We start from the raw sequence: 17,037 nt of genomic DNA, 5'->3' as shown, positions 1-17,037 counted from the left end.
GAGCTGCCTGGCTGGTTGCTGCTGCTCAGTGGCACATGCAAGAGGAAGGTTCAGGCAGGAAAAGCACTGGTGTATGGCTTCCACATGCCCTGTGTCTGTCTTGGCTGCTTCCATGATGCTCCAGTGGGGAATTAATGACTGCTTTAGCTTGATCTGTTGTTTTTAGCTGCCTCCATCTCTGTTTATTTTCATTTAAGGTTTGATGAGCTTCTTCTATGGGTATGCATAAATTCCATTTATCAGCTGGTTATCAGCACTGAAGAAAGGAGTGCAATACATCTTTAATAACAAACAAACAAACAAATTTCAAGTTCAGCACCTTGTGGCTTTTGTTTAGGCTCATTGAGGCATCGGTTGCAGGGAGAAGAATATTAGCACCGTGAGCCTTTGAAATGGCACAAGTTGCCTTAGCTTTGTGTGGAGTCATGATCTCATTGCTCTGGGCCATTGTTGTTCTTGTTTTCATCCAGCCAAAAATGTTTAATTATTTAATCAAGTTGATGAATCAATTGATGTGGCTGTCCTATGAATCAGCAGTCTTAAAAAGATTAATCTTTTAGGAGAAATCTATTGAGCGGGATTGAGTTGATGGTGGCAAGGCTAAGATAGATAACCCTGGCTGCAACCGTGGTCCAGTTACATAAATTGTAAAAACAAAACAAAAACCAGTGTTGGTTTTGTGTGTTTGCTTGTGTATGGGTATTGGCCCAGTAACAACAAACCATGAGGGAAGAGTATCAGTTTTGAGGTTCATTTATCCACCTCATTCTTGACACCCAAGGAGTGGAGGTTTAAAAGTTTCTGCTACTGGTTTGCTCTTGCTGCAATTTCCTCTTTTGACTAAACTTGGGAAGTTGCTTTATATAAACTGCAGTTGCTTAACTAGCTAGGATATTGAACTAGGATCGTGGTTCATTTATGTCTGAACTGAGCTTCTTCGTGTTATCTACCAGTAAGAAATATTTTAAGTAGCCTTTATTTGGATTATTTATTCATTTATTTACTGCCTTTTTAAACCGCAACTTCACCACATGGTGCCAGGGCAAGGTATGTACATAAAGCAATATATAAACCAGCAAAGTAAATGGATGTTCCTGCAATGTTTCTGTGTTTTAAAAGTATATTATATAGCACATAGACACAATATGTGGGTCACATGTGGCCCCCACAGGCCTTTGCTGTGGCTCCCCTCACATTTCCCATGCCTCCCTGTCACCAATTGGCATTTGTGCTCCCCTCAGTGTGGGCCGAGATAGCTATTCATTTGTTATCCTTTCCCAACACATTTGAATGCAACGCAAGTGATTCCCAAGAAAGAGAAGAACGCATTTCACTGAATTTGGTGTAGGTTAATGATGTATCTTACAGAATGTGACTGCACATAACTTTTTAGAATTTCACCTCCTCTACAATAAAGAATCATAAACTCAGCAGAATAGATTCCTTTTTCTCTCGTAGCAGGAAGCACTATCCATTTTTATGGTATCTCTCTAGCACTGCATTGCATAAATTGTGACCCGTGAAGATTAACAGAGCCTGCCAATCATATCTGGTGGCCTTCCAGATCCTTAAAACCTCATCTCCTCATCCCAGGTTTTGCAGTTCTAGGCCGGCAGCAAAAAAAACAGTAATCTAATGGGCTACCAATAAATGGCTTGTGCCCTGTGTTCAGCTTGGTGGATAGTACTGTGTAAGCCTTTATAGAAAATGTGAACTTTCATTGCCATTAATTCAAGATGAAGCTGTATATTTTATTAAGGCCATATTGTAATCAAGTTGAAGGGGGTCCTGAATTGGGGATGAGCTAAACACTGGATTTTTAGTGTCTCCTACCTGGACCCACTTTGGAACAGTTTCCGGTCTGTATACCATAGGTTCAGTTTTAATCTGAAATGGGTCAGTATATGCCTCTGTCTCTTCCTCCTTCCCTGCCAGCACCACCTTAATGTGAGCAAACTTGTTTTCTACTGCTCTGGAGGCTAGAACTCAAACCAATGGCTTCAAGTTATAAGAGAGGAGATTCCGACTAAACTTCAGGAAGAACATTCTGATAGTAAGAGCTGTTTAACAGTGGGATGGACTACCTCAGAAGGTTGCAGACTCTCCTTCCTTGGAGGTTTTAAAGCAGAGGTTGGGTGGACATCTGGCATGGATACTTTAGTTGAGATTCCTCATTGCAGGGGGTCAGACTAGATGACCCTCTAGGTCCCTTCCAACTCTACAATTCTATGATTTTATGAATGTTGCATCAGGGACCACAGTCACAATAATGTTGCACAGACCCATTGCATAATTCCCTAGCTGCAGAGAGCTATATTTTCTATGATTCTAGCTTCCTTGGACACTTGACCAGAAAGCTCATCTCCCTCTACAAAGATATTGTGTGTGTGTGTGTATTCCTGAACCATGACGCTGCCACAAGGTGTACCCCAGAACATTATTTTTTTGTTCTGCATGCATTGTAGTTCCCTGATAGTAAATATCTGTGCAATATTGTTTTTAGAACAAGATGCTCATATTCTCATGATTAAGATTTCATGAGCAAAAGTTGAAACCCATTACCAAAATTTAGATACCACCCACCCCTTCCTCCACCCCTCCCCTGAATTTGCATTCTGTGATTGTATCGGGAAGGCAATGAAGTTTGTCTAGAATGATTTGTTCAATATAAAATCATGCTGTTTAATCTTCATACTTCCATTATTCTGTAGTGGTGGTTTATTATCCATTATATGACACCGTTAATTTGTATGGCACTTTACCAGCAGAAGTCACATTTATCGACTGGAAGGAACAACCTAAACCTATTTTAGCAAGTTGATTGGATATGCTCTGAACTCTGGAAGTTGGCTGCCCTAGTTGCGTTTGTATATGTACTGAGGAAGGAATTTTCAGGATTGACATTCATGAACTCATCTCTGCATCAGAAGGGGCCAGGGCCAGGTGCATTTCAGATTGGCTAGGATGCAATGCCATCTGAAACCAAATCATTGTTGTGTTGTGACTGGCCCAGGATAGCAATGTTTTAGATAATTAACAGCAGAGATGGGCAGAACCTCTCGGCTCCACTGTGCAGAAGGTAGAACAAAATCATTCATTCTGTCAAGGTGCTGGAGTGGGTTGTGGAATCCAGAATTGCATTTACAATCAATTTAGCAGCAGGGGGAAGCATTTTTACCAGGCTTCCCTCCTGGGATGCAAAAGTACAGAATTCGGTATCTCCCAAGTCACATCCAAAATGTTTCCAAGTGCTTTGTTTGCTTATATATTGTGCTTATACTCCACCTTTCCTTTAAGGAGGTCAAAGCAGCATACACAACACTCCCCTTTTCCATTTTAACCTCAGTGACACTGTGAGCTAGGTTAGGCTGAGAGACAGTGACAGGCCCACTATCCAAATAGTGTGCAAGCTTTTGCATTTTCCAGAACTCTTCCTTAAAGGTAAAGGTAAAGGGACCCCTGACCATTAGGTCCAGTCATGGCCGACTCTGGGGTTGCGGCGCTCATCTCGCTTTATTGGTTGAGGGAGCCGGCGTACAGCTTCCGGATCATGTGGCCAGCATGACTAAGCCGCTTCTGGCGAACCAGAGCAGCACACGGAAATGCTGTTTACCTTCCTGCCAGAGCGGTACCTATTTATCTACTTGCACTTTGACGTGCTTTCGAACTGCTAGGTTGGCAGGAGCTGGAACTGAGCAACGGGAGCTCACCACGTCGCGGGGATTCGAACCACCGATCTTCTGATCGGCAAGTCCTAGGCTCTGTGGTTTAACTCTTCCTTAGGTTAAATGATAAAAGAACTTTAGCCACATTATCAGGGAATTCGAAACTGGAGGAAGACCATCTTAGGCAACCTAAAGGTGGGACTTTACTCCCCGAGTGAGCATTTTCTTCAGCTATGAGGTAAAGCTGGCCAATCTGCAGGGGCGTAGGAAGGGGGTGGGGGGTGCGGCCCACCCCAGGTGTCATCCCTGAGGAGGTGACAAAATGGCAAACCGTGGGGGGGGCACTTACCGCCTTACAGTGTGCCTGAGCCACGCTCCTCTCCTGGGAGTGACGCAGTGGCTTGGGGCCCCACGCTGCCTGAAACGGCAACATGGGGCTTGTGCCCACCAGGTGGACTCCATGGGCAGCTCGCCGGCCATGCCCCTGGGAGGATCACCATGCTGCCCCCCCCGGGTGGATCACCGTGCCACCCCCATGGGTGGCTTGCCACAGTGACCCCTGTGGGCAGCTTGCCCCACCTCCGTGAGCGACTCTCCCCACCCCCGTGGGTGGCTTGCCCCACTCCACCGCTAGGTGCCGGGGCAGCTAGCTATGCCCCTGCCAATCTGGCTTATAGAATCATAGAATGATATAGCTGGAAGGGTTCCTGAGGATCATCTAGTCCAGCCCCCTGCAATGCAGGAATATGCAGCTGACCCTTATGGGGATCGAACCTGTGACCTTGGTATTATCAGCATCATGCTCTAACCAACTTTGTAATGACTTTCTTTTTGTTACATAGCACACCTAAAATGAATCTCTACTTATTTTAATGTAAGGAATGCCTATTTCTCTTGGCCACCTACCAAGAAACCTGTGTGTTTCTTCTAAGGATGGAAACAGATCTGAGTAACATCTGTATTTCCAGAGATGGGGAATCAGCCATTATATTTTTCTTTGTGCTAGGAGGCTTTAGTTCAATCTGAATTCAGGATAGCAACCCTTAAAAAGTCTCATTTGGATGTCTGCTAACGCCTCCCCCACTCAGCCTTAAAATTCTTACCAGATGCAGACACAGGTGGCTTGGTCAGTAGCGAGACAGGAAGTAAAGTATAACTGCCTATATATTTCTCCCCTAATTGGACCTATATGCATATTTGATAGCTGAAGCTGCACACTAAACTGGCAACAGAGCTAATCCAATACTTTCCCCTACAATATGGATACAGATTATGTTTATCCTCGGAATATTGACATTCCAGTTACAAGGATTATCTCACTATGGATGTTAAAAGAGCAGACAACATATTTAACACAAATATGTTACAAAATGAAATCAATACCCAATGAAAGTTTAAAAGAAAATCCATTGAAACAATCTGCCACAGTAAACAGTACAACACAAATATAAGAATTGCATATGTAAGCAGGATTCTTTCTGTCTAGTTTAAGTTAATATTTCACCTGTGATTAGACCAAGAGGAAGTTGCAGGAAATTCTCCAATAGCTTGTTTTGGTTTAACCAGAAGCACAACCATTTTCTTCTGCTCATTAGTCAAGAGATTGGAAGAAAGCATGAAAGTTTATTTAATGAGTGCATTGCTTAATCCTGACTAATCTAATTGGTGACTTTCTGAATGTGGATGATGTAAAATGGATCGTACAATAACTGACACCTTTAAATATTCCGGTTTACCTTTCCCAAAGAAAATCCCATGTACCATTCAAAAATTACAAAATGAGACTCCTGCCTTAAACTTCCTGAAAATATCCTTATGCCGAGGCTATCCACAGTTCGTGTCATTCTGTTTCTCTTATATCAAAACTCTGATATTATTTGTCCTAAAGCATTGACTCTGTCCCTCTTTGTGCATGGGTCAATTCCTCTGGTTGTGTACATGCCGTTTTCTCATTTAACTCACTTGGTGAATTATTTAGCTATTGAAACTGCTGTGTATTAAGTGACTTAACAAATAAAATAAAATAAAATAAAATATTGGGCTATGGGATCTGAGGGAGCCAACTTCACAATTCAGTAAATCAAGAATTTAAAAATAAATGAAATAAACTGGATTGCCTTGGCAGATATATTTTCTGGGGACCAACAGATTTGTTCTATAACTGGCTGATCCCTGTGAGCAGTTGTTTGTCATCATCAGATTTAGGAGCTGTTATCTCTTGCTTTATTTTATATATAAATTTCTACAGATTTAGAAGCTGTTATCAGTTGATGACTGTTGTGTAACCTCTGGCTCTGAGAGTCCTGGAAGAAGGTATAGCTAATTTACGAAAGGAATGAGGATTGTCCAAGTCTTATCAAACAGCAGCAGGACTCATTTGGTTTAACTGTGCTGGAAGTTAGTTTTTCAGGCACTGATCTTCACAGGTCAGCTGTCAAAAATGGGTGTCTGTATCCATAAATTCATCGATCCTACAGAATGCATTCCTGCCTCCTAGAACAAGTGCAACTCAGAATCGACACATTTGTGAACAAATGGGATGGTTAGGGGCCTAGAGATTCAGAGGAGGGGGGAGCCTTTTTGGTAAAAGGCTTTCTTCATGTCCTGTTATTAACCTTATCTGCATCGTTATTATTTTTGAATGCAGTGTAGAATTTTACCCTTGCATACAAAAAAGATTTTTATGTGCTGGCTGGTATGAAATAAAAGGAAACTATAAGCATGCCTTAGAGAAATTCTCCTCCTCTTTGGACTGTTTAATATGCAAGAAGCAAATTGTAGCTCTTTTTCTTTTTTTGAGTCAAACATAATAGAAAATCTTACTTATGCTGTCTGATTTCCAGAATTCCCTAGCCTTGGTGCTGAATTTATTTAGATTTCTTCAAAGGTAACAAATACTTAGCCTTAAAGAGAAAGGTCCCAAGCCATCCAAAGTCAGGAATGACTATCTTTTTATTGATTTCAATGAGATTTAGTCATTATTAAATTTAATAAGATCAAAGGATTTTGTGTGTTAGATGACTCCTGGCCGCAGTACCTCAAGGACCGCCTCTCCCCTTATGAACCGACCCTGCACTGTTTGACCGAACTGACCCTCCCACTGGTTAGATTTGTATTCATACAATCATAGAATTATAGAGTTGGAAAGGGACCCCAAGGGTCTTCTAGTCCAGCCCCTTGCAATGCAGGAATCATATATAAAGCATCCATGACAGATGGCCATCCAGCTTTGCCTAAAAGCCTCTAGGCAAGAGAGCCCACCACCTTCCTAGAAAGTCCCTTCTATTGTGAAAAAGCTCTTTCTGTCAGTAAGTCCTTTCTTATGTTTAGCTGAAATCTCCTTTCCTGTAGCTTGAATTTATATCATTTGATCATACTCTGTCAAAGCATTCCTGCAATAATTCTTGCACACAATAGATTCTTAATATTCCTCTTTTTAAAAAATAAATTTACATCCTGTATTTCAGAAAATGACTCACAACGTGGCAAACGATAATATGTAAACCATTCCAATAAAACACAGAAAATCATTAAAAAAAAATACTCAGAGGTAAAAACAAGGAATCAACAACTGACGAAACTAGCAGCCAGCCCTAGATTACTAAAATCTAGCCGAGCTCATCAGTATAAAAGAGAATCAACAGTTGTCAGTAATGTGAAGATTGCTTCTAAATTTTATGGATACGTTCTGCACTGGAAAAAGAAAGCGTGGCTAGCTCTGTCTCTGTGGCTTCTAAATACCAAATAATGGAAATCGCAGGAGCTGAGAATGCTCCTGTGCTTAGATCCTGCTTGCTGGCTTTCCACAGGCAACTTATTGGCCACTGTCCGAACAGGATGCTGGACTCAATTGGCCTATTCCAGCAGACTCTTCTTAAAGTTCCAAGATGTTAATAAGGGAGGTTCAAGGGAAGAAAATGTGTTGAGAAATAGGGCTTTGTATTCCCTGATAACACATTTCTAGTTGTTGGGGTCTTGGCTGACCATAATTGGGCTCTCCCCCCCCCCCAATCATTAGATCACAATGGTCAATCAATCTCCTTTAAATAGGCAGGGTCATCATTAGGTCACAATGGCCAGTCCTTCTCCTTCAAGTAGGCCTCATCATCATTAGCTCACAATGCACAACTTGTCTCCTTCAGGTAGACAGTGTCATCATTAATGGTCATCAGTAGGTAACAGTGGCCAGCTTTGTTCTAAGAAGGCAGCATCAGCAATCAGGCACATTAGTCTCTCTCTGCCTCACTGAAGCTGGCAAAAGCACAATGACCCCTCATTTCTCTCTGAGGCAGTCAGAGGTCTTTGGGAAACAGCAGCTCTTACTTTCTTCTGTACTCCACCACATTAGTATTTCATGTCTAAAACTAAGGAAGAGTCACAGGTAAGGCTGTTCCTGTTGTGTTTTCAGCACCTATTGAAGACCTTCCAGGGTCTTTTTAAGTGGAGATTTTTATCCCATGCTGTATCTGTATGGGATTTGAAATTATTTTTACAGTGGTGCCTCGCAAGACAAAATTAATCCGTTCCGCGAGTCTCTTCGTCTTGCGAAGCACGGCTATTAGCGGCTTAGCGGCTATTAACGGCTTAGCGGCTATTAACGGCTTAGCGGCTTTAAGAAAAAGGAAACAAACTCACAAGAACTCGCAAGACGTTTCGTCTTGCGAAGCAAGCCCATAGGGAAATTCGTCTTGTGGAACGACTAAAAAAACGCAAAACCCTTTCGTCTAGCGAGTTTTTCGTCTTGCGAGGCATTCGTCTTGCGGGGCACCACTGTACCTATGAAAGTGCTTTTAATCGTTATAACTCTTTTTGTACATGAAATTGCGTAATTCTTGTTATCACTGACGTGGGAAGCGATTTGGTATTGGAATTAAATATATACATTAGAGAGAGAGAGAGAAAGAGAGAGAGAGAGAGATAGAGAAAGAGAAATTGCCACCACAGGCACATAACGTCAGTGGCTGGTGCAGAGAGAGTTGAAAGAATGTACACAGGAGACTGGTATTGGGCTGAATTAGGCCATAACTTTATTGATTACAGGAAAGAGTAGGTTTGGCTAAGGCTAAGGCTCGCCTGCTACCTAATAGGAACCCAGTGAAGTAGACTCTGTACTGGGGGCCACCCCTGACATGGATTGGGTGTAATGACCCTGCATAGGCCGCCATTGGGAGAGGTATATTGGCCCATTGGTCCCTCTGTGGAATCCCAGAAAGATTCACTCCTCCTGAACCCCTCTAATGGGGTACCCCCACAACTAAGGATCCAGCCCAATGCCTTATCTGCTATGAGGTAGGCGAAAAGCTTCAAGCTGGCCAATTTGCTTGCAGGGAAAAAATCCTCACTGGTCCCAGATACCAAGTAAACCATAGTAAGGTGCACATGCCAAATTGCCAGCTCCCTACTAGGTGGACTTTTAATAGTCTGGGTGGGTGGGTGGAAAATCCTGCAACAGTCAGCAGACAGGGAGAGCTGCACTTGGCTGCTCTCTTAAATATGTCCCTACTTTGATTGGCCTAGCGGCCAAGGAATGGAAGGTCCAGCGCAGTCAAAGGTGGGTGGCACCAGGTGGCCAACATCACACAAGATGACGATGGCCTCCCTGGACCATCCACAGATGTGCCATATTGTCAAAATGAGTGGAGTTGGGATGTGATGTGATTTGGGAAACAAATGTTGGAATGAACAATCTGCCAGGCACTTTGCGCCCAGAATCAGTGGCAGACAGGATCTCAAAGCAATCTTCCCTTATATTAATAGCTTTCACCGTGTCCTCTTCTCAGCGCCCCTGAATATGATTGCCAAGTTTGGCACCCTTGAACAAAACCCAGTGGCAGGGTTTTGTCACGAAGTGTCACAGTGCTGCCTGATGTGTTTGCAATGCCAACTGGCCAGCAGGGACATCAGGCATCAGGGTTCTTGTTTTTCCTATCCCCCCTGGCTTCAATTGCTATGTTGTTTTGTGTCCCAGCATTACAGCAGCCAGTGTGAGACAATGCGGATGCTGAGGTTTGTTTGCTTTGTTTTTATTTTAGTGAGTGTGCTGGAAAGGAAATTGACTGATTTTACAGAAACTACATGCATACCCCTAATGACTGCTACAGAATGCAGTTTTAAGTTTTGTAAGTCATAAGTGCTTAAGGGTGATCAGGGCTGGCCCAGGACGTTTTTCTGCTAGAGGCAAAACACAAAATGCCACTCCCGCCTCTGCTACATGCCTGCATGCCAAAGAACACCCACTGTACATCTTTTTGGCATGCGCCCACTGCTGCATGCACACACAAACTGCCGCCTAGGCACATGGTGGAGAAGGTGGCGGTGGCAAGTGGCATGGAGACTGGATCTGCTGTCCCACCAAGCTTTCTGGAGCCTGCTGCCCTGTGGCGACTGCCTCACCTTGCCTCATGTGTGGGCCAGCCCTGAAGGTGATCATAGGATCCAGAATTTGTGTACTGTTAAAAATGAAGAAAAAAAGTTACTTCCAGACTTTGGTAATAAGCTTATATTTATATCCGAGATCACGGAACAGTGCCTCTCCTCTCATCACATTAAGACAAGGATCTGACCAAGTCTGTGGCTTTTTCTCAAAGTGGGAGGAGTTTCCGCCTTTGTTATCTTTGAAACATGTGTGCCATTTACTGAGGCAGGCCATTAGGTTTGATGGACTTTTCTTTATGATGTTGTTCTGTGCGACTATAGTTTTAAGTTTTGCAATTATTCAGCTTGCTTAATTTATCAGGTTGGTACAATGTTCCACGTGGTTCATATCCCTAACGGCGCTTTTGCTACCACTGCGCCATGGCGCTTCGACAGCTATTACCACCCAATGCCTTTAGCTTTTCAGAGGGCTCAACCCATCCCAATACTCTGCTCAGGGAGGCCGCACCTTGCCGCCACCCTGCTCAAGAAGTCGATGAGCCTCTCTCTGGTTCCTCTCCTCCGATGATGTCCCTCAATGCTCTGGGGCTGACTGCGCGGCCGGCGGCAGCTCCGGCCCCTCTTTTGTTCTTCATGAGCAGACCGGAGTGAAGCCTGCTCCAACTCAGTCTGCTCCAGTTGCCCTGCCCCCCAGGCCACTACACATAGATCAAAATTTGAATCTGGGTTTGGTGGGAACCCAGAAGGCCCCACCATGGCCAGGGGAACGGAGCAATGGTTGGCAAGACGGTGTGGCTGCAGGAGGACGGGGAAGCCATGCACCGGGCCACAAATGTCGCCCATTGCTGAACTGGGTGAACTGCCATTAATGTCTTAGCATGCATGATTAAACAGAGTATGCATTACAGTCCAGATTTGTGGTGTCAGATACCTGTTTCAGATGCTTCAAACCAACACTGATTCAAGTAGAACCAGAAATGCAAAAATGCCCTGAGATGAATGTGCATAATTATGGGAACAGAACTCCTAGGCAACCATTTTGATAAAGAGACAAACAATTTGCTGTAGACTAAAGATGTACAAAAATGATCTATAGGAACGAATGTTTTGAAATAATGCGGGCGGCCAATGTTCTTGTGCAACCCATTTAAAGCTCTGTAATTATGATCATAAAATTGTTTGGATAATAGAACATTTCGTTCTTCTGCTCTCTCAGCCTTTTCTGTGTTTTCACACATCTTTCTCGTCGAACTCCTCTTTGATGCAAAGATTACAAATGTATTATTTCCTCTTCATATTTGTTGTGTTATTTCCATTTGCAGTTGGCAACATGGGACTCTGAGAAGGGGCTGAACGGCAGTCTGCAGGAACGGCGCTTGGGCAGTGACTTGCAAGGATTAACACTGAAAGTGGTGACTGTCTTGGTATGACCATATTTGAGTTGAGGAAGCAAAATGCTCAAAAATGTTACTTGCTAGTCTCTCTCTCTCTCTCCCTCTCTCTCTCCCTCTCTCTCTCTCTCTCCTTCCTTCCTTCCTTCCTTAACCCATCATTTATCCCCCCCCACACACACACTTTAAAGGTTTTGTTCAGTTCTCTTGTCACCTGCAGCACATGAATGCTTCATTATGCATGGTACTGCCTAATCAGGAAAACAACCATGAGAATTTCCATTTTTGCAGATTCTCCACTGCAAGGGCCATGTGAAACTAGAGTTTATGAATGTTGTGTCAAGGTATCAAAATGTTACTTATGTGTTGCCTTTTTATACCGCCTTTCTGCCAAGGCACCCAAGGTGATTTGCAATTTTAAATACTTAAAAAAAAAAAGGTGCATAGAATAAAGAACAGGCCATTGACAATCAATTCATGAACACAGGAAACAGTTGGAACACTGATCCATCTAGCTCATAATTCTTTGTGGTCTCCCATATTCCACTGCAGTACAGTATGATACTTATGTAACACTTAGAGCTAATAAATATATACTAGTAGGGGGTGCCCCCCTGCTCACTTTGCTAGTTATGCTTGCTCTCCCTGCCTCAATTTTACATTGCCCAAGATTTCCCTCTCTTTGTTTAAGGTGGGAGAACTGGAGATTCAAAACTCCCTCTCCTCTTAGCCCAACTCCACATCACAAAACCTTTCCATTCCACCCCAGGTTTATCTCTAGCTGTCCACCTGTGTGGGGGGACTATATCTGTCCTCTACCTCCTTTGTCATGTAGGGCAGAGTAGGAGTTGAGATTCCTGTTAACTCTCAAGTGCCTCCCCACACAACTCTCCCATGTTTACCTCAAGTTACCTCCCCCTTTTTTGCGCTTGTGTGGGTAAACCCCTACCGCCACACCTTCTAGGCTGGGGTCAAACCAATCCCCCTCCCCACACTCTAAACTCCCTCAGCAGACCCAAATCCTTATCTCCCGCACCCAAGTTCCCACTCTTAATTTAAAGCAGGGGTAGGCCTCGTCATTCTTTTCAGTAAGCGCTTTCATACCAGGCAGTATGTTTGGGGAGTGGATGAAATAACATGGACACGAGGAAGTTGCTTGAACAAACTTACCCCAGCATTACCCTCCATTTGGCTTCTCCTGCTTTTTCTTTTGCTTTGGGAGTCCAAGGTGGGATGGTCAACATTCCTTCACCTGGTAACTTAGCAACAGTGCTTAAGCTTCCTTAGCAAAGGTGCTGCCTGCCAAAGGTGCTGCCTGCCATCTTAGAGTTGTCTCCATGCTTTGTTTTATAACTTCCTTTAGAAATGTCCATTGACAATGATAAGGAGGTTTTTTTTAGAGGTGTGGGATTCCACACACACACTAAAATGTTGCAGGGTGCTATCTGACTTATGGCTCAGATTTTGAACTAAATAAACTAAAAAGAGAAAGGCTGATTTCCTAACCTACTGCAGCTCCGGAAAAAGAAAAACCTACAGTGTACTTGCAAAAACAGCACCTAGCTTAGAAGTTATTTGCTGCGTTGAACATTGTGACCTCAATATGTTGTTTTCTTTCTGTATCAAAAGTGTATGGGCATGCCAGTTGCTTGTTTGTGATGTCAAATCCAAGTTGAAAAGAGACTCTAGTCTGCAATATGATGTATGCAAGCCCCCTCCACCTCGCAGCTTCAATTCTTTGTCCCCCCCTCCCTTTTGCTTTTGCTATTCTCTAAGATCACAGTGCATTAAAGCAACTTAGAGTGCTTCAGTGAGATGTTTAGGACACCCCCTCCCCCTGAAATCTGTTATTCACTTTCTCCCCTCCAGCTGTTAAGGGTCATGATCAGATCTCCTGTCTGTCCAGGAGGTGAGCTGTTCTACCCCCAAGAAGATGTCAGCAGCACTTTGCATAGATAGCCAAGAGCAACGGCAGTAAAATCAGTTGGGCTGGCATCCCCCTGGCAAGTGAGCGTGTAGTCTATGTCATATTGAAACCATCACCCTACAGGATCCCCTGTCCTCTTGTGGTTTCCAAAGTGCAGTTCATTAACTCTCAAAGTACCTCGGGGGGGCAGCCACTCTAAGATTTATTTTGGGGTTGGTTTAAAATTATGAATAATGGAAGAACGAGTAACAGATTTCTCACTTTTATCCTGGAAGTCTCTCCCCGCCCCCCTTGGAAAGTCAATCCAATAAATGTGAAGCTAAAGTGCTGGAGGCTTGGCAACATCACCATTCTGGGTGCCATTGATGCCGTGAGCTGGACTATCTTTGATTAATCATCTTTAAATTTCCATTTAAGCATCAGCTTAAACCTTGCTTTGTTCTCAGGAAGAACCTTTTGTTATGGTGGCTGAGAATATACTTGGACAGCCCAAGCGCTATAAAGGCTTCTCCATTGACGTCCTGGATGCACTTTCGAAGAATCTGGGCTTCAAGTATGAGATCTATCAATCTCCAGATGGCAGATACGGGCAACAGCTCCATAACAGCTCGTGGAATGGCATGATTGGAGAACTAATTAACAAGGTATATAGGGCAGAAAGACTATATATTCTGTGAACTGCCTTGAGACCTCTGGGTATAGGGCCGTATATAAATTCAACTAATAATAATACAGTCATACCTCATGTTACGTTTACTTCATGATACGTTTGCTTCATGATTACTTCCGGGTTTCACCACTTGTGCATACTCAGACGCGCAAAATGACGTCACGCGCATGCGCAGAAACAGTGAATCACAATCTGCGCGTGTGCAGACGCGCTGCTGTGGGTTGCGTTCTATTCATGTTGCGAATGGGCCTCCGGAACGGATCCCATTCACAACCAGAGGTACCAGTGTAATAATAATAATAATAATAATAATTGGAGAACGAACTCAACAAGGCAATCCTATACCTGCCTAATCCCTTAAACCTGCTTAATGAGACTTACTCCCAGGTAAATGGGTATAGGATTTGACCTAAATTGAGGATATGTAACATGTCAGCTAGAGGGACGCGGGTGGCGCTGTTGTTAAAACCTCAGCGCCTAGGACTTGCCGATCGCATGGTCGGTGGTTCGAATCCCTGCGGTGGGGTGCCCTCCCGTCATTCGGTCCCAGCGCCTGCCAACCTAGCAGTTCGAAAGCACCCCCGGGTGCAAGTAGATAAATAGGGACCGCTTACCAGCGGGAAGGTAAACGGCGTTCTGTGGGCTGCGTTGGCTCGCCAGATGCAGCTTGTCACGCTGGCCACGTGACCCGGAAGTGTCTGCGGACAGCGCTGGCTCCTGGCCTATAGAGTGAGATGAGCGCACAACCCTAGAGTCTGTCAAGACTGGCCCGTACGGGCAGGGGTACCTTTACCTTTACCTAACATGTCAACTATATGGAGCCACTTTGCCTGCCTCAAAATATTGCCACTGTAATAATTACTGCAATTAAAGACTAATATTTGGAATATTGCCTTTCTAACATCAAAATGTAGATACTTGGGATGTGCCAGAAATCCTTGGAAGATTTCATTAGCCTTATTGAAACAATATTGGCTTATTTTGAATATCTCAGATATTTTACCTAATGAGAAACTTCCTATCTGTTTCAATTTAGCCTATAAGTGAAATCCTAGGAATCTCTCCCTGTGAAAATTTGCTAGATTTGTCAACACACTTTTTTTGGTTTCCTATTGAAATTCTGCAAATGTTTCACCTGAGGAGGAACTTGGAATTGCACTTGAATTTTCGTTTATAGGAGAAATCCAGTGGCCACTCTAAAACAGATAACTTTGTGAAATGGCTAAAGGATGGAACTTACAAATAGGGGTGTACATTGTATGCACACAACAGCAGACTACGAATTCCCCTTACTTGCTTTATGGCATCCTTTCTGCTATCGCTTTCTTACTAAAAGCCACTCCACCTTGATTTCCAAGTGGGCTAGATGCATGCTTTTTATAGTAATGCTATTTTATAATGAACAGTTGAGTGGTTTCCCAAAGAGCAAGTTATAGTTTTGCCTTAAAGAGAGAGAGAGAGACTTTTAAAATGTAGAAAATGGAAAACACATCTCAAAGTGATTGAGTCGCAACTGATTTGGGGGCACTTGTGTTCACTTGGATTAAGTGAATGCTGCTTAAAGCAAAGCGGAACAGATTTCACCATTTAATCCTTAGGAGCACAGATGCTGGAATATATTTTGTAGGAAACATCACTTCATTTCTGACTGAGGTTGAACATTGTCATAGCGATAGAATGAAATCTTAGGCATTTATATTCAATGGTGTGGCCTTTTCCAAATACCTTTGCTCTATTGCGTTATACTATATTGCTTGTCACCTAGTATTTCTGCTCAGAGAAAGTTTAAGATGCAAATGAAAGCAAAACATAACATCAAAAAACTGTTATGGCTGTAGAGGAATATCCTTAACCTTATCACTATTTCAAAGCATCTCGGTAGTGGCACCCGCCCTGTGGAACGCCCTCCCATCAGATGTCAAGGAAATAAACAACTATCCGACTTTTAGGAGACATCTGAAGGCAGCCCTGTTTAGGGAAGTTTTTAATGTTTGAAGTTTTTAATGTTCTGTTGAAAGCCACCCAGAGTGGCTGGGAAAACCCAGCCAGATGGGCTGAGTAGAAATAAATTATTATTATTATTATTATTATTATTATTATTATTATTATTATTATTCTGGGTGTTCATGTCACCTTCGGAGTAGAAATAAATTATTATTATTATTATTATTATTATTATTATTATTATTATCCTGGATGTTCATGTCACCTTCTTTGTTTGTTGCTTTGAAATAACACACTCAGTCCTCAGAAAATCAGTCTGCTTTGGGAGCATTTCAGGATAGGCTGTTTTGCGCATGTGAAAAAAGCTACACATGAGCAGGGCTGAGCATGCAAAGCTCCATCTCCAAGTTGTAGAGCAGCCTTTCTCAACCCTCAACAAGAGTTTCCCAAACTTGGGCCTCCTGCAGTTTTTGGACCACAGTTCTCATAATCCCTGACCACTGATCCTGCTAGCTAGGGATGTTGGGAGTTGTAGTCCAACAACATCCGGGAACCCAAGATTGAGAAAGGCTGTTGTATAGGGAGAAGCTGTGTAGTGGAAGGCCTCGGAGAAGCACCCTGCTTTAGTCCATCACCTTCCACAAATGGAAGTGGGAGCGGGTATAGAGCTCATATGCAAATCCCACACACAGGCAGAATGCCTGGGCAGGACTATGGGGCTGCTCTTTTGATCTGTCCATTTCCTGCTAAGTCTTAAAGGGACACCATCAGCATGTTATTCTTCACAGCAAAATCGTTTTAGGAATGCAAAATTCTCCACCTTGTTTCCAATTGTTCATTTCTATTCATCATTGCAGCACAATTCATGCATTGATGTAGGGTACAGTGCATACAAAAACAAGTTAGCACATAAGATGAATAGTTCATACAGTGAATTGTATGCAGTAATAAGCAATCACCAGCACCCTATGCTTTCTTCTTCATGATGGTTCAGTGAAATGTTTTGCACATCTAGAGTGGTTTTGGAATTGTATTTTTCAAAGAGCAGCCCCACATATGCCGCAG

General features: G+C 43.2%; 1 protein-coding gene across 6 annotated transcripts in view; it reads left to right on the top strand.

Moving 5' to 3' along the window:
* Nucleotides 1-17,037, top strand: part of GRID1 (glutamate ionotropic receptor delta type subunit 1) — a 707,273-nt gene that overhangs the window by 611,972 nt on the left and 78,264 nt on the right. For all 6 annotated transcript variants that reach the window (XM_081004876.1, XM_081004878.1, XM_081004877.1 and 3 more), the window contains exons 9-10: nucleotides 11,363-11,464; nucleotides 13,805-14,002. In XM_081004876.1, coding sequence (XP_080861002.1) covers nucleotides 11,363-11,464; nucleotides 13,805-14,002 — 300 coding nt within the window. The remainder of the gene's footprint in view (nucleotides 1-11,362; nucleotides 11,465-13,804; nucleotides 14,003-17,037) is intronic.

This window comes from Podarcis pityusensis (genome assembly GCF_964106645.2).
Source record: "Podarcis pityusensis genome assembly, chromosome: 5".
Lineage (NCBI taxonomy): Eukaryota > Metazoa > Chordata > Lepidosauria > Squamata > Lacertidae > Podarcis > Podarcis pityusensis.
Note: the sequence above shows the minus strand (reverse complement) of the source record. Positions and strands in the feature narration are given on the sequence as shown.